This window comes from Camelina sativa, chromosome 19, assembly GCF_030686135.1.
Source record: "Camelina sativa cultivar CO46 ecotype springtype chromosome 19, ASM3068613v1".
Taxonomy (NCBI): Eukaryota; Viridiplantae; Streptophyta; class Magnoliopsida; order Brassicales; family Brassicaceae; genus Camelina; species Camelina sativa.
This window is the reverse complement of record NC_141898.1, coordinates 10923002-10941034: the sequence shown is the minus strand read 5'-3', so window position 1 is coordinate 10941034 and position 18033 is coordinate 10923002. Positions and strand designations below refer to the sequence as shown.

At 37.6% G+C, this 18033-nt stretch overlaps 2 protein-coding genes and 1 non-coding gene across 3 annotated transcripts; 2 read left to right on the top strand and 1 right to left on the bottom strand.

The window, feature by feature from the left end:
* The first annotated feature begins 896 nt into the window (after positions 1–896).
* LOC147920404 (uncharacterized) lies at positions 897–6453 on the top strand. The gene is made up of 2 exons (XM_087500616.1): positions 897–959; positions 2036–6453. Exon 2 carries the CDS (start codon positions 2059–2061, stop codon positions 5467–5469), a length of 3411 nt encoding a protein of 1136 aa, XP_087356742.1. The 5' UTR covers positions 897–959; positions 2036–2058; the 3' UTR covers positions 5470–6453.
* LOC147920405 (small nucleolar RNA R71) lies at positions 2569–2675 on the bottom strand. The gene has a single exon (XR_015591843.1). It is a non-coding gene; the product is annotated as a small nucleolar RNA R71 (small nucleolar RNA).
* Positions 6454–15673: 9220 nt separating the features above from the next.
* LOC104766047 (histidine-containing phosphotransfer protein 1) lies at positions 15674–17215 on the top strand. Its single transcript, XM_010489863.3, has 6 exons — positions 15674–15949; positions 16185–16315; positions 16407–16475; positions 16615–16686; positions 16780–16852; positions 16938–17215. Exons 1-6 carry the CDS (start codon positions 15890–15892, stop codon positions 16995–16997), a joined length of 465 nt encoding a protein of 154 aa, XP_010488165.1. The 5' UTR covers positions 15674–15889; the 3' UTR covers positions 16998–17215.
* The last annotated feature ends 818 nt before the right edge of the window (positions 17216–18033 follow it).

The window sequence follows — 18033 nt, the reverse complement described above, 5'->3', positions numbered from 1 at the left end:
GTCCATAGTCCAGTAATCACCAACTATATGAACAATGAAATTTCCAAAACATTTCCAAAACATGAAATTAATAGAGATTGTATCATTAAGAAAATAAAGTTGATGCAAAAAAATATATACACTTGCGAGGGATGTGCGGTGGATGTGCAAGGATTCCCCTAGCTAATCCCTCGCAAATTACAAGGGATTTGCGATTAACTCTAGCTAATCCCTCGCTAAATCCTCACGGTTCCCTTACAATTTGATCTTTTACATGCAAATTAAAGAAGAACATTACTAACTAACATTGCATCAAGAGACAAGAAACTTTGGAGATTAATTTCCAAAGCATATGAAAATATGAATTTAGCAAACTAATAACATGAACTTAGCATATATACTTATAATATTGATATGTCTATACTTTGTCTCTCCTTAGCCTATTTTTATCATGCATTTAGCTAGGATAACTCATTGGTTTGCATCATTTTTTAGTTCTTTCTATACACTTTGCACGTCTAGGTAGCTCTTGCATCATCCTTGCATACATTGTGCATCTTGGAGTATTTCAGGTATTTAGGAAACATTGGAAGCCGTTCTCGTCCGAGCCATGGTCACCATCTGCGTTTCGTCCGAGCCATGGTCACCATCTCCGTTTTGTCCGAGCCATGGTCACCATCTCCGTCTCGTCCGAGCCATTGTCACCATCTCCGTTCCGTCCGAGCTATCCGATCAAGCCATGCTCCTCAGCCTTCCATCCGAGCTATGATGACATTGGATTCCATTCGACGCACATGGACTTGATCGCACATGTCGGGAAGAAAGACGTTTGGTTTCACATGCTTCAGGAGATTACCGAACCGACGCTTTACCTTGTCGTTTTAAGTTTTAGGGCTTTCCATGTTGGACTACTATATATACATTTTGTTAAGTCTTTGCAGAGACATCTTATCTTTTAATCTCGTTTTCGTTCCCAGAAGGTTTTTAACCTAGCATCCAAAACATGTCCTCAGACTTGTATTCCGATATCGTTGAGATTTATTGAGATTTTGCATTTGATTCCTTCTACAAAGTTGTTAATCTTATTTTTATCTATCTTATTATGCTTGATTCAATGATTTCTGTGTTTGCATCCTTGACTATGATTTTCGGATCTGAGTAGTGTGGTAGTTCCTGAGGATGGGATAGATTAGGTGGAGGATCTTAGGATGTAGAGTGTTTAAGCTTTGATTGTAAAATTCCCTTCTGGACTAGAGTTAGAATTACTTGTTTCTCTCTGATCAATTGGAACTAGGTTCGAGACATTTCCGCACCCAAAAGGTGTTTGATGAAATGTCTGACCAACTAGTGCCAGAGACTTACGTTCCTAGCCTAAGAGATTAGTTGTCTAGGATGTTTGTTGACACGAATGAACTTGTCTGTCATGCCTGCTCGACCACGTTTCTCTAGCGAGAGCTAGGTATGGAAGTGGTTGCGTCTGAGTAGCTTTTGCCAAGAGATTGGATTAGCTAAGTTGTGATGTTCATTGTTTAGGGATACTTTGCTTATGGTATGTTAAACACTCCTTAGACTAGGATACTCCACCGACATCAATTACCCCATCCTTAGGACTTCTTTCTTTCTGATTTTTATTACATTCCTGGAACTGTTTCGTTTGTTCATGCTTAGAATCTTTTACGTTTTTATTCACTTTCGCTTCTCGTCATGCATTCTTGTTTCTAGTTCTGTGACTCATTTCCGTTTTGCATTTTGATCATTCTAGGACTGTTAGATAAAAACATTCTTCGAATTGGCTTGACTTGTGATAGCTTGATTGCATCTTGAGTGATAGTAAACATTCCCAACTGGATTGACACCTTAAGTACTACAACTACATAAGGTTAATTGAACCTACTAGGAGACATAAAAAATCTTAGTATCAATTTGGCGCCGTTGCCATTTGGGAATTGTTTTGCTACATTTAAGATTTCAAGTTTTGCAAGATTAAGTTCTGTTACACTTATCATTCTGAGTACTGACTTGCTTTGGTTTTTTGCTTGTTTGTCTTGCACCTCAGGTACCTGTTGATTGCAACCTTGCATGCACACCAGATCAAGAGGGCATCAGAATCTCCTTCCTGTTATCGACGAAATCAATCGGTTGCAACGCCCACGACAAGCTCGTATTTCCACCGATCATCCCGTACCAGTCCCTATGGAACAGCATAATGAACCACATCCGGGACCGCGAAACATTGGTGCTGGGGATGCACCGAGCACTCATACTCAGCGTGCTGGAATCGTCCCTCCCGCCGTGCAGAACAACAACTTCGAGATCAAAAGTGGTCTGATCACCATGATCCAAGGAAACAAGTTTCACGGTTTGCCTATGGAGGATCCACTCGACCACTTGGACGAGTTCGACCGTCTTTGCAGTCTTACCAAGATCAACGGCGTGAGTGAGGACGGTTACAAGTTGCGCCTCTTCCCATTCTCCCTGGGAGACAAGGCTCGTCAATGGGAGAAAACCCTTCCCAAGGGATCAATCACCACCTGGGATGGCTGCAAGAAGGCATTCTTGGCCAAGTTTTTCTCCAACTCCAGAACAGCACGTCTCAGGAATGAGATTTCCAGCTTCACTCAGAAGAGCTCAGAATCGTTCTGTGAAGCCTGGGAGCGTTTCAAGGGTTACCACAGCCAGTGTCCACACCATGGTTTCAGCAACGAGTCACTGCTGAGCACTCTATACCGTGGTGTACTTCCAAAAATCCGCATGCTGCTTGATACTGCTTCTAACGGTAATTTCTTGAACAAAAACGTTGAGGAAGGATGGCAACTGGTTGAGAATCTCGCTCAGTCTGACGGCAACTACAATGAGGATTATGACCGCACAGTTCGCGGCGACGCTGGGTCTGAGGAGAAGTACAAGAGGGACCTTAAGAATGTCAATGACAAGCTTGACCGCCTCTTGCTAAGTCAGCAGCAGACTGTCCATTTTGTATCTGAGGATGACCCTTTTCAAGTTCAGGATGGGAAGGGTGAGCAGTCTGAAGAAATCAACTACGTCCAGAATCAAGGTGGATACAACAAGGGTTATAACCCCTACAAGACGAACCCCAATTCGTCTTACCGGAGCACCAATGTTGCAAATCCACAAGATCAGGTGTACCCTCCTCAGCAGCAACAACAAGGTATGCAAAAGCCTTTTGTTCCTTACAATCAAGGATTCATGCCTAAGCAACAATTCCAGCAAAGTTCTCACGCTCCTTCCGGACCACCACCTGGATTTTCACCTCAACAAGTTCAACCTACTCAAGGTCCAGATCAAGAAATGAAGCACATGCTACAACAACTTCTTCAAGGTCAAGCTAGTGGTTCTCTGGATACTGCTAAGAAGTTTGCTGAACTCAGTCAGCGGATGGAATTCTCTTACAATGATCTGAATGTCAAGTTTGAAGCTCTTAACTCCAAGATGAAGTATATGGAAGGCAAGACTGTTTCTACTTCTACCCCAACAACTGGCCAACTACCTGGAAAAGCAGTTCAAAACCCCAAGGACTATGCTACTATGCATGCCATCACCACCCAAGCTGTAGATGTACGGCTCACTGAGGACACTGAGAGTTTAGATGGGGAGGATTTTCTTCAATATGAAATTGAGATAAAGGATCCTGTCGAGGTGCTCAAGGATCCAATTGAGTCAGCAAAACAATCTGATCCTGAAGCTACTAAAGAACCCACTGCTCCCAAGGATAAACCTGTGAGATTCATTCCTCCACCATACAAGCCACCACTACCATTTCCAGTGAGGTTTAAGAAGCAGCTTACTGAGAAGTACAAAGCTCTGTTCGAAAACCAAGTCAAGGAGATTGAACTTAGGATGCCTTTGCTTGATGCATTTGCACTTGTGCCTCAATATCAAAAGTTTTTAACTGACTTGGTAACCGAAAAGACCAAAGAGAAGGAGGAGATAGCTAAAGGAGCTCAAGCTAAGGCTCTGGAAGATGAGAGGGTAGGGCATGACATAGGTGGGGTTATTCATGAATGCAAGGCTGTCATTCAGAAGATGATTATCCCAAAGAAGCTAGAGGACCCTGGTTCTTTCACCTTGCCTTGTTCTCTAGGTCCATTGGCCTTCAAAAAGTGCCTATGTGATCTTGGTGCTTCAGTAAGCCTCATGCCACTGTCTGTAGCTCAGAGGCTAGGATTCAACGAATACAAGTCATGCAACCTCCGCTTAATATTGGCTGATAGGACTACTAGATTGCCTCATGGTCTATTAAAGAACTTGCCCATCAAAATTGGACAAGCTGAGATTCCTACTGACTTTGTAGTGCTAGGAATGGATGAAGAGCCTAAAGATCCACTAATCCTAGGAAGACCTTTCTTAGCTACAGTTGGCGCAGTCATTGATGTCAAGAATGGGATGATTGATCTCAATCTGGGTAAAAACTTCACGATGAAGTTTGATATCAGGGATTCTAGGAAGAAACCAACTATTGATGGACATACCTTTGTGATTGAAGAGAAAGATCAAAAATCTGGGTTTGACATCTTTGAGGATGTGAATGAGGCAGAAACTGAGGTTTTGGTAACCAAAGAGAAAACTCAAAGTGTCACTCGACCATTCTCCAAATCGAGTGCAGTCGTTACCCTCCCTAAGCGTCAAGACCTGCTTCCTAAACCTCACCAACCGCAAGAGTCACGTCCTCCCGCGCTTAACAGTTTGTATGAACTACAAAATACTCAGATTCTAAGGGATTCAGTGAAAGAGTTAACAGCTATGGTGAAGAAGATGAGTGGGAAAATCAAGAAGCTCCAAGGTACAATGAGAAGTTCTCCTCCAAGGAAATTAAGGAAGAGGTTTGGGATAATGAAGAAGAGGTGTTGCAGAGTTCAACCACCACTGTGCGTTCTCAACCATCATCGACTCGAACAAGGTTCAACCGACAGCGTGGAATCAGACTCGACCCATCCTGAGAGGTTCATCACTCTGCACTCGTTCGAGCCATGCCTCCGCTGTCACGCTCGAGCCAATTTCACTCCGCACATGCTCCAACTACCACACTCGATCCACTCAAGCCAACACCCGATCGAGCCCCTCTCTCGAGCCACACACAAAGTCTCCAGCGAGCCAACTCGTCAGAGAACACTCTCTCCGGTTCCCTCCCTAGCACGTCAATCTTCATATGTGTCACGGGAGCGTCCGCCTTCACCCGCTCCTTCACGCTACTCATCACATGAGTCCAGGGAGAGAAGGAGACGCGGTTCGCGAGATTCCAGAGCCTCTTCTAGTCACCGATCAGTGCGTTGTTCTGCAGCTCGAGATGAGCATGAGGTTGAGGTTGAGCGGCGAGTTGAAGCTCAAGGTGATCATCAGGGCACGCAAGCGGTTGAGCAGCAAGTCGACCAACCAGCTGATGTCACATCCGCGGATCCCGAACAAGGCGAAGGACAGAGTCAGTTTCACGCTCCTCCTTGGGCGAACACGGACTCCTTTTTCTACTACTGAGGTACTCCTACCTTCCTTTGTATATACCATTTCATTTCTGCATTGTTTGTATTGTGATTCTTAAATCCTCCAGCAAATTTTTCTTACACAGGAGACTGTGTATTTTAAGTTTGGGGGAGGGTTTGAGATGATGTATCTAATGTCGTGTTTTGTGATTCTTATTTCAAATCTTTGCATCATATCATGTTTGAGTCTGCATCCATCTATTTGCATAGAAAAACCATAAAAAAATTTGAAAAAAAAAAAATTTCGAAAATTTCCACAAAAACAGAGTGTTCATGTAGTTTGCAATTGCATATTAGGATTGAGTCTAGGTTTATTCATATAGGGTTGTTGCATTTAGCATAGGGGTTTATGATGATTGTAACCTTGTTAGCATGCTGGATTCAATAGGATAGGATCAAGGCCCTTGTTCTTAGTTCTTTGATGCTTGTTGATTGAACCTGAAAAGTTAAGATTGAAGCATGTTTCGAATTGATATCATTCCCTATCTACTTGAACCTAATCCTGACTTGCAATTATCCTGTTATGCATTGAAGTTGAACTCATGGATACCATATACATACTTGGATTGTCTTTCACATTTTTACCACCCTTGTCAATCCAAGTAGCTGATTCCCATCTTTGGAACAGTTCCCCGCACCCTTAACCAACCGTTCTTCCAAGCCAATTGTATTTTTGAGTGTCAGGTCTTTTTCCGAGTTGAGCTTGTTAGAAAGTGTTAGGTTCTAACCGACAAGAGTAGGATCCTGTGTAGTTCTAGTTCGCGTTATCCGGACTAGTAGGACTAGGTGAGAACTCGATTTTGGGTATTGGGTATAGATTTGTGCAGAAGAGTGAAGTGTAAAAAGAAAGTAAAAGGGAGAAAGTCTTTAGGAGGAGGATGTGTTTTCAAGGTTTACAAGTCTAGTAAAGGATTTGGGTTGAGCAAAACAATGAGTTATTGGTTCTGGGCATAAAACGAAAAGATTAGACAAAGAAAAGAAAGTAAAAATGCTTATGATGTCTAGAGTCCTTAGAAGAAAAGAAAAAGAACCATAGTGATAATAAAGATCACCCAATCTGCTAGAATGATAATAAGTTAACTTCTCCTAAGACCAAGTATAAAGAGTGAAAGAATGGGTTTGAGATGATGTTTCTGATGAAGGGTAGAGATAGGACCAACTTCCGTTTGGAATGTTCTTTGGGTAGACAGGACGCTGCTCTTGTATGTATCAGTTGGTTTCAACCTTTAGCCTTCTCTTAAGCTCAACTCATTTTTGTGAGAGAACCTTGTCATGTATTGATGAAACCGCTCGAGAAGGAGACCATCTAAATCTCCAACCCTTCACCCTAGCCAAATGAGTTCAACGACATTGCTTAGCTTGATTCACGGTTCTCTGTCAATGAATGTTAAAGGGAATGATTGATAGGATTGCATGTGTAGAAAAAATATAGAGTTCCTTCACCATGCATCATAGAACTAAAAACAAGGACATTGATTCTAACTATTTTATTTAGCATGTTTTAGGTTCTGAGACCCCATCTTCACACCTCTTCTCCATACTCTATTCTTGATTGTTTGCTTGAGGGCAAGCAAAGAGTAAGTTTGGGGGAGTTGATATGTCTATACTTTGTCTCTCCTTAGCCTATTTTTATCATGCATTTAGCTAGGATAACTCATTGGTTTGCATCATTTTTTAGTTCTTTCTATACACTTTGCACGTCTAGGTAGCTCTTGCATCATCCTTGCATACATTGTGCATCTTGGAGTATTTCAGGTATTTAGGAAACATTGGAAGCCGTTCTCGTCCGAGCCATGGTCACCATCTGCGTTTCGTCCGAGCCATGGTCACCATCTCCGTTTTGTCCGAGCCATGGTCACCATCTCCGTCTCGTCCGAGCCATTGTCACCATCTCCGTTCCGTCCGAGCTATCCGATCAAGCCATGCTCCTCAGCCTTCCATCCGAGCTATGATGACATTGGATTCCATTCGACGCACATGGACTTGATCGCACATGTCGGGAAGAAAGACGTTTGGTTTCACATGCTTCAGGAGATTACCGAACCGACGCTTTACCTTGTCGTTTTAAGTTTTAGGGCTTTCCATGTTGGACTACTATATATACATTTTGTTAAGTCTTTGCAGAGACATCTTATCTTTTAATCTCGTTTTCGTTCCCAGAAGGTTTTTAACCTAGCATCCAAAACATGTCCTCAGACTTGTATTCCGATATCGTTGAGATTTATTGAGATTTTGCATTTGATTCCTTCTACAAAGTTGTTAATCTTATTTTTATCTATCTTATTATGCTTGATTCAATGATTTCTGTGTTTGCATCCTTGACTATGATTTTCGGATCTGAGTAGTGTGGTAGTTCCTGAGGATGGGATAGATTAGGTGGAGGATCTTAGGATGTAGAGTGTTTAAGCTTTGATTGTAAAATTCCCTTCTGGACTAGAGTTAGAATTACTTGTTTCTCTCTGATCAATTGGAACTAGGTTCGAGACATTTCCGCACCCAAAAGGTGTTTGATGAAATGTCTGACCAACTAGTGCCAGAGACTTACGTTCCTAGCCTAAGAGATTAGTTGTCTAGGATGTTTGTTGACACGAATGAACTTGTCTGTCATGCCTGCTCGACCACGTTTCTCTAGCGAGAGCTAGGTATGGAAGTGGTTGCGTCTGAGTAGCTTTTGCCAAGAGATTGGATTAGCTAAGTTGTGATGTTCATTGTTTAGGGATACTTTGCTTATGGTATGTTAAACACTCCTTAGACTAGGATACTCCACCGACATCAATTACCCCATCCTTAGGACTTCTTTCTTTCTGATTTTTATTACATTCCTGGAACTGTTTCGTTTGTTCATGCTTAGAATCTTTTACGTTTTTATTCACTTTCGCTTCTCGTCATGCATTCTTGTTTCTAGTTCTGTGACTCATTTCCGTTTTGCATTTTGATCATTCTAGGACTGTTAGATAAAAACATTCTTCGAATTGGCTTGACTTGTGATAGCTTGATTGCATCTTGAGTGATAGTAAACATTCCCAACTGGATTGACACCTTAAGTACTACAACTACATAAGGTTAATTGAACCTACTAGGAGACATAAAAAATCTTAGTATCAAATATGAACCTACTTTAATTTCATCTACACATAGCAAACTATTTGTATATACATCTACATAGTTTCCATTATATAGTATCTACACATATAATGAAAATTTAAATTTCAAATATAGTGTAAATGGATCATTTTTATTTCTTAAGCTTTTGATTGTCTAACATTTTAATGAGGATAATGTTGGTATATAAAATGTATTTGATTATAATAGTGCGAGGGATTTGCGACGGATTTCTTATTGGGCCTTGCAGATCCATCGCAAATTTGTTGGTCTTGCAGATCCGTCGCAAATTGCGAGGGATGTGCGATTACTTCACGCTAATCCCTCGAAAAATTGGTGAATTTTAATTGGTCAGTTTGTCGGTTGTTGCGACTAGTTTGCGAGGGTTCGTAGTTAATCCCTCGCAATGTCGAGGGATTTACGAGGCTACAAATATTTATATATAAAAACGAGCAGGTTTGAGCAAAGCTCAAACTCATTCTCAGAAACCCTAGCCGCTCTTCTTCATTCTCTCAAACTCTCTCTTCTTCATCGTCTTCTCCGGCAAACCCTAACCCTAGTCTCCTTTGTCTTCTCTGTCTTCTCCGGCAAACCCTAAGCTTCTCCGTCGAATCCCTAATCGGCTATTCTTCCTCTTCTCCGACAAACCCTAATCGGATCCGTCAAACCCTAATTGGTTCTTCTCCTTCAAGGTATTAACCCTAATCTCTCTTCGTCTTTGTTTCTATCCTCCTCGTCAAACACTAATCTCTTTCTTCTTCGTCTTCTCCATCAAAGCCAAACCCTAACCCGATTTGTCTTCTCCGTATTCGCCGCTCTTCTCCGTCAAGGTATTAGTCCTAATCTATCTTTGTTTTTCTATTGCAGATGTTTCTATTTCAATTGTTTATAATCTCTCTTAGATCTGATTTATTTTGATTTTGATTTTGATTTTGATTTTCTTATAGATGTTCAATGGCAACGATTACACAAGGTTCCTGTCTGATCAAGGTGTACCCGCTCCCACAGGTTCTAACCATACACGGGCTCCCGCCGGTTCTAATACTCGCAACCACTACCTCAGACGTCGTCTTATCATACTCCTTCTCCTTCACCCTCATCAAGAGGTGTCTCCACACGCTCGTTCGTCTTCTACAGGAGCTTCTGCACGTCTCAACAATCTTACCCTCGAAGAGTTACTCGATAGTCCTGGGCGTGGAGGTTTACCAAAGCTAGACCCGCGTCGACCTCCATGAACTCTCTGGTAAGAAAGTTGCATGAACCTTGTGTAATCGTTGAATAGGAATCATAGTTGCATGTTGAATAGGAATCATAGTTGTAATTGAATCCGAATCATAGTTGTAATTGTTGCATGAATCCGAATCCAAATAGTAACAGTTGTAATTGTTGAATCCAAATCATAGTTGCCTGAACCTTGTGTAATCTGAATCATACAAGTATCATTTAAGCTTGTCTTCATAGTTGCATCTTGAATCCGAATCATTCAAGTATCATTCACTCCTTTCATGTTGTAATTTGTTTGAAGGTTTGACCAAGATTCCTCTGTTGCCGCTACTATACGAAGCATCTTTGAAAGAGATTTCAAAGAGCCTCATGCAAATTGGACACAGACGCCGACTAAAGTGGTAGACCGTTGGTATGAATCTTTTTCGGTAAGTCTAATATGTCTTGCAATCACACAATATGTTTTGTTTGTCATTTTTAAACAAATACTAATTTACTTTTTTTTTGGAAGCAACTATACAATTGGGACCGGTCCATCAATGAAAGAGGAAGGAGTTTGAAGACAAGCTTAAGGATAGGATGTGTGATCAAGTGTCTAGTTGGAAGTTAAAGTGGAAACTCAAAGGTGATGAGGCAAAGCCACGGTGGATTGATCCTCAGGTATGGAGTGGTCTTGTTAAATATTGGCTTGATCCCAAATCATAAGTCAAGAGTACCAACAACCGGAATGCTCGATATCATGATCCTGATGGTACAGACATATATAAGCACCGCTCAAGCCAGACCACTTTTAAAGCCCGTGCTCGAAAACATGTAAGTGTTTAATTATCTCTATTTTTCTCCTTTTCATCTCTCTTTTTCATATTGACTAATCATCTCTCTGTTTCTCTTTTTCAGTCTGAGCTAACTGGTGAGTTAACTCCTGATTTTGTACGCATCCTAGAAGAGACTCATCGAAAGCCTGATGGGTCTTTTACGGATGGAAAGTCGGAGTCTCTGTTCAATGAGGTGTCGTCGAAGATCCAAGAGTTGGAATATGAGCTTTGTACGGGGGAGAATGGAGAGAGCACTGCTTCTGGTGGGGTGCCAATTCATATCAAAAACAAAATTTACACATCGGTAAGTTGTCTGTTTTATATACTTTGAATGTTTTTGTTTTTGTTTGAGTTTTGTGTTTGTCTTTCTTTGAAGTTCATTGATGTTTTGTTGGTAGGTTGCTCCAAAGAAGAAAAACAGGATCTATGGGGTTGGTTCTTTGCAGTTTGAAGCATCCTCTAGCAGTAGTGGTCCACTACCGTCATCTTCTCCGGCTAATGATCCGGTTCTTTTAGCTCAGAAGCTAGCTGCATCTGAAGAATGTATTCAAACTCAGGCGACTCAAATCCAACAAAGTGCAAAGAGGATGCAAAGCTTTGATATATACTTTGAGTATCTCGCTGAAAAGGATCCGGAATTTGCTGCTAGGTTTCGAAACCCGACAAGGACCAACCCAGACGTCGGAGAAGGGGGCAACAACGATGATACAGTAAACGCCGGTAGTGGAACCGGAACCAGAAACATCACCTCTCTCTCTGAAACTTTTTAAACTCTTCCTTTTATCTCTCTCTCTCTCTCTCTCTGAATCGCTTTAAACACTTATGTTTTGTAATGTAATTTTTTTTAAGACAATTTAAGTTTCATTTCAGTTGGAATTTATTTTTTTGGATTTTATTAAGAATTTTTATTTTATTCACAGTTGTGAATTGAAATTAAATGAAATCTCAATTCTATTCCCAATTCAAATTTAATTTAGTTACAATTCAATTCTATTACCAATTTCATTAAAATTTAATTTTAATTAAATTTGCGATGAATTCAGTTTCTCGCAAATTGCTTCAGAGTTGCGAGTCAATATGTTTCTCGAAAATTGATTTAGAGTTGCGAGTGAATTGGTTTCTCGCAAATTGCTAATGATTTGCAAGGAAATATATACTCGCAAATTGCGAGGCATTTTCGAGAGACAAAATTTCCTCGCAAAATTTGCGAGGGATTTACGATGTTTGCAATTTACGAGACGTGATTTGCGAAGGATCGTAGTATCTCGCAAATCCCTTGCGACTGTTGATTTGCGAGGGATTTGCGATGATTTCTTCCATCGCAAATCGCGTGTTTTCTTGTAGTGTAACTTTCAAGTAAAACACAAGTATTAGTTCTCTTTGTAATAACAACTTATATAAAAAAAATGATAGAGACAAACATGTTAGTGTTTTCTGTATCATAATAGACTTTGCAGTTGCAAATATGCAAACGTAAAAAAAAAATGTGTTTAACGTTTGCGTTTAAAATTTATTTATTTCTGAATTTGAAAGTTGAAAACAATTAGCATAATATTTTTCACATGTAAACACAAAAATGGAAATGCAAAGAAAATTTTACAATGAGTGTTGTGTTTATATTTATACTTTGTATCTAGGTTGCATGGAAACGGAACGGATACACGGAAACGAAACATTTCGGAAATGGGAAACAATTTTTTTTAAAAAATTAAGTAATGGAAACGTGTAGGAAACGTATATATATATATATATATATATATATATATATATGTCTATACAGATATATAGATATAATAAATCCCCAAACATAAAAACCATATTAAAAAAAAATCTGAAACAACACAAATTCAAAACAGAAATATTAAATAGTTTAATTAAAAGTAAAACTGTAAAAAAATGAACGTTCAAAATCAAGTTTTTGACCAGCATCGCCATATATTTAGGGATTTTAACTTTTAAGCTACTAATTATATTATATTTTTTTTATTATATGTATCATGAATAATTATATTTTCAAATTATTTATTTATTAAATTTTGAAATTATAAAAAAGAGTTTCCGTCGTGTTTCCAAAACGGAAACGGAGTTTTCATTGTGTTTCCAAACAGAGATTTTTAGGAATCGTGTTTTTGTGACTTGTTTCCGAGTTTCCACGAATTTCCGTTTCCGAAATGTTTCGAAAACGGAAAACGCACCTCAAAAAGAGTTTCATGCAACCTAGTTTTGTATATAATGGAAGGGAATTCGATATTTTAATTCAATATGTGTTACGATCAAGACTGGTAGCGTTTTTGCCTTTAGATGTCAAACTATTCCAACATACAGTCAAATGAACTTTATTTATTTTCTTTTATTATATAGACATATACACGTCAAATACAAAATGTGAAATTTAGATAAATAAATAAAAATGTTTAGATATATTGTTTTAAATGTAAAAACAACATTTAAGCATTTAAACCCGCTTCTTCATTTTCTTGCAGTTGAGCCAACCCTTAAATTGGCTATGAGATAGAAACTACAGCTCATTTCATTTACTTGTGTAAATTGAACTTAACCTGAAATTGGCTATGAACCATTAAATCGAATAACTCGTTCTGCTTTCTCACCTTTTATTTGTTTTGAGTAAATAAAATTCACAATTGGCTGCGTCTACAGCGACTTGTAATTTTAGCTTTATGCATTTAAAAAAAATAATAATTTGGCTATTATTGGCTTATGATTTTCTTATAATAAATTGCTTGGAGATATGGTAAGTGCATACACTTTTTTGACTTCTTTTACGTATAAATTTGTTAAAAACTAAGCAAGCACAGTTTAACTTTTCTACGGAGATAATGTAAGATAGTAAGATTTGAAAGGTCCATACTTAGTGATGGAACCTGATGGACTCATTATCAAATAAGACCCACTAATAATCTTTGGTTAGTTAGTATAATACGTTTTATGCCATTGGCTAAACGCAGCATCGTACGTTCTTGCATGTCCCATTTCCCATTCATCATGTGAGACGTGTCAAACTGGAGATCTTTACCCAAATGTGCAGAAATACTACTGTTGTACTAATATACTATATATTGTTTATTTTGGCTTGACGTGTAGGAAGTGTAATTGCAAATACGAATTATATAAGGAAAAAATCGACATTTACTGTGCATGAGAAGATAGATAAGAATGGTGTGCATGAGTATGATTGCGATTTGCGAAAGTATTTTAAGCGACGAAAATCCCAGAGACTTGACAAAGATGAGATTCGTGTGCTTGAAGTTGACCGAAATGTATGATAAAAATCTCACATAAAAGGCACTGTGTGTATATAAAGAAATACATGAATCTTGTAAACAAGAAAAGTTAGTATATTTGTGTTTTAAAAGTTGGGCTGCGCTGCGCCCATGATTTGGAAAAAAAAAATTATAAGAGGTTTGGCTAACCAGTAGTTTTTGAGAAATGATAAGTCTACTAAATCCATTAACCATTTCGTAAGTTCTGATCTGATTATGTAAATATTACAAGGTTTACTTTTTTTTGGTGTGGAGAAATTAACATGAAAAAGCATTTGATTTGTGATATGTTATTGATTTAATTTTATTTGTGATTTTGTCTCTCTATGTGTCCAAATCCGACCATGATGTAAGAAATCAAATCCATAATAAGATGTGAAAGGTCCATGATGAGTGATAGAACCCTCTAAGACGATGGATTTATTATTAAATATGATCCACTAAATAATCTTTAGTTAGTTAAGTGTATTACGTTTTATGCCATTGGTTAAACAAAACGTACTTCTTGTATGTCACATGTCCCATTCATCATGTGAGTCGTGTCATTCAAAACCCAAATGTGCAGAAATATATATACTATTACTACTGTTTATTTTGGCTTGAGGTGTTTGAAGTGTCAATGAAAATACAATAGTACACTTACTTACTATGCACCAGATGTACGGTCATCTAAGCTATAAGGGGTTGAAGACTACAACGCAAATAATTTTCTTGCGACTTACATGATGAATGTCAACAGCACTACAAAACCAACTTCACTAGCCCCAACAACATTCATTAACGGTAACCGGAAACCCTTGGATTAGACGGCGTGATCAGGTTAAACCTACCATGGGATGCAAGGTGTGCATTTGCACTGGACCATGTTTAATTAGCATACAAAGTAGTGTATTTTAAGACCCAAAAAAAATTTACAAAAAAAAATTCTATGTAATTAAAGCCTATTTTCTAAAAATTGAACCGGGACTATAATAATTTTTGTGATTTTTATACCGGCCTCAAGCAAAAAAGGTCAAGACAAAAATAAAACCACCATCGACTATTTGCAAACTACTTTCATCACTTAACCAAACTAAGGCATATGTTCCGGTTTAACGTTTTCATATATTATAAACTCTAACAAGAAACCCAAGGAAAGCAAGATAATCTTACAAAAACTGACCAAATTAATGAAAAATAATTTGTATGATAGGAAAAAAAAACACAAAATCAAAGAAAAATAATAATATCTCTTATTTTGACGAAATGCTCCACCACATGATTGGACGATGTAGGCAAACAAGAAGTTCGAAATTGCATTTTTTGTTGGCTGTGGACAAAATTACAAAAGTGTTAGGCGGCATATGGAGTTCAAAGTCACAACTCAATTGATAAACTCATTACGTTTACGATTTTGTATAAACTAACCAATCAATGTATTATTGCAATAAAGAAATACTAGTTGGACAAAAACAATGAGGATCAAATCAAATTAAAGTTTCCCCAGAGAGATGCTAATTTAAGAGATACATTGAATGCGAGCAGTGCATATATTATTATATTCTTTTCATATATCAGATATTCATATGCACAGTAATTTTAAAATTCGATACAAGAAACAATATTAAAGAAAATACAAAAAAGAGACAAATCAAGAAGTATCAAATGCTCTTCTTGTGTCCTTATCACATTTGCCAAAAACAAAACGAGGAGAAAGCGCAAAAACAATGGTTAGACAGTTGACAGCACGACCAACTCCATTTTTCTAAAAAAGTTGATTTCTTTTTTTTGTTTGTTTGGATTCTTTTCTCACTCACATCCTAAATTCCTAACTATAAAATTATAATCAACAATTTATTTTTATTTTTATAATGTTTAAAAAATTGATACAGAGGATTTTGTTCTCATCTTTTAAGTAGTGAGGAGTATTTTGTTGGACAATTTCATACCTCCATTATTGGCAGAGAGAAAGAACAGAGGAATAAAAAGAACAAAAGCAAAATAAACAGAGAAGATGGATTTGGTTCAGATGCAGAAGAGTTTGCAAGATTACACAAAATCACTCTTCTTGGAAGTAAGTTTCTTCGCATTTTTAAAACTAAAACAAATCAAAAGCTTTTTCTTAGTTTTTTTTTTTTGGTTGCAACCATTAATTAATTGAAGGTGGAAGAAATGGTTTTAGGACTTATAATTAAAAAAGGGTTTATGTTTTTATAGTTTGAATGGTAAGACAATCATAAGTTTATGTTATGTAAGATTACTTTCTGATTATGGAAAGTCTTATGTTTTGTGTTATACAAAAAAAAAAGGGGATTTTGGACAGCCAGTTCTTGCAGCTGCAACAACTACAAGATGAAAGCAATCCAGATTTTGTTTCACAAGTTGTCACACTCTTCTTTCAAGACTCTGACAGGATTCTCAATGATCTCTCACTATCCCTGTAACCACCACTACCATCACTACACATTTTCGCTTTTATCTCCATTATGTCTTAAACTTGTGTGTTTCTCACTGTTCATATGCTTTGGCAGAGGTCAGCAAGTTGTAGACTTCAAAAAAGTTGATCCCCATGTTCATCAACTCAAAGGTAGCAGCTCCAGGTAACAACCAAAATAAAAAATTATATTGGCTACTTCTAATTTAGATCTTATTTTTAATCCAATGATAATGATAATTTCTTGATATTGAAATGAGTAAAATATTAAGTTATTGAGTGTGTGATGTTGCCAAACAAAACAGTATAGGAGCACAGAGAGTTAAGAATGCTTGCGTTGTCTTCCGCAACTTCTGCGAGCAACAAAACGTTGAAGCGTGAGTTTGATCAATATGTTCGTTAATCCATTCTTTATTTATTGGTTTTTAAGATCTGATTACTAAAAAAAATTAAATTGATGAAAATTTCAGATGTCATAGATGCTTACAACAAGTGAAGCAAGAGTACTATCTTGTGAGGAACAGATTAGAGACTCTGTTCAAGGTAAGGAGTCAAGAGATCATATTTGTTGATCAGCATTTGAAACTTATTTGATACAATTTTGGTTTTCATGATCGAATTTACGCAGCTGGAGCAACAGATTGTAGCCTCTGGTGGAATGATCCCGGCCGTCGAACTCGGATTTTGAGTGAATTTTTATAATAAAAATCACTATCCGTTGTTGTTTCAATTCGGAGCTCTAGCCTCTCTTCTTATATTTTTGTTACTATCCGGAAAAGGTTCTTATGTGAACTTCTTCTTTGTATCATTGGATGAGTGAGACATGCAAAAAAGTTTCTAAGTCCACACCTAAATCCCACTTACGTATAATAAAATTTCAAGCAAGTCATGGCTACATTTATATTAGAGTCTTGCTCTAGATACTACAAGAATTTATACTATATGTATCAAGGTAATGTGATCAGGACAACTTTGTTAGGTTGGTGTTCTTGATGCCAAAATGACAAAACCATAATTTGTAATTATGAAAAGTGGATTAGTCCTCGGCTATGAGCCAAATGAATTTTAGTAGCCCAAGTTGACAAGAAATGGCCCGTAATGAACATCGATGATGATCTAGGGATGTCTTTATTTTATTTGCAATTGGCATGATTGTGACACTTTATGAATCTCTAGGAATTTGAGACATTTATGCAATGCAATGAAAAAAAGAAACAGAAACTATATGTGAGTGCACGTTTACATAAGGACAAAATTCTTAATTTCTTATAAGATCTTGTGACCTGTTGTCGACTAAGTGGAAATGGTATTATGATATATGGTTCCAATTAACAACCTCATGTTCGATTACTTACCACTTATGATTTTTTATTAATTAGCATTCCTTCATCTTCTTTTTTAATTTTAACTTTTTGGGTAAAGAATTAGCGTTCCTTCATCGGTTGTTCTTAAGTAACTTTACTAGTTCCTTTAAATAATTGTGTACCTTTTGTTTAATTTTGTCTTCAAATGAACTTTTTTGTCCTTTCAATAATTAAGATTGCCACTTCGTAATTATAATGAACATCTCTCTTACATCAAGAATGCATTCTTACAAAAATGATATGATATCATTCTCTTCCACCATTTGTTAGTTATCTATTACAGATTTATATATCATAGGGTTGATCAAAATGTTCTATTCTTATTTTGTTTAGTTTGAATAATAATTAATAAAATCTTAG

Bases quoted from the DNA above. Each gene is read 5' to 3' on its own strand.
- LOC147920404 (XM_087500616.1), top strand. From the start codon at position 2,059: ATGCACACCAGATCAAGAGGGCATCAGAATCTCCTTCCTGTTATCGAC.
- LOC104766047 (XM_010489863.3), top strand. From the start codon at position 15,890: ATGGATTTGGTTCAGATGCAGAAGAGTTTGCAAGATTACACAAAATCA. The intron at 15,950-16,184 runs GTAAGTTTCTTC...CAAAAAAAAAAG, and splicing joins CAAAATCACTCTTCTTGGAA to GGGATTTTGGACAGCCAGTT. The intron at 16,687-16,779 runs GTGAGTTTGATC...TGAAAATTTCAG, and splicing joins GAGCAACAAAACGTTGAAGC to ATGTCATAGATGCTTACAAC.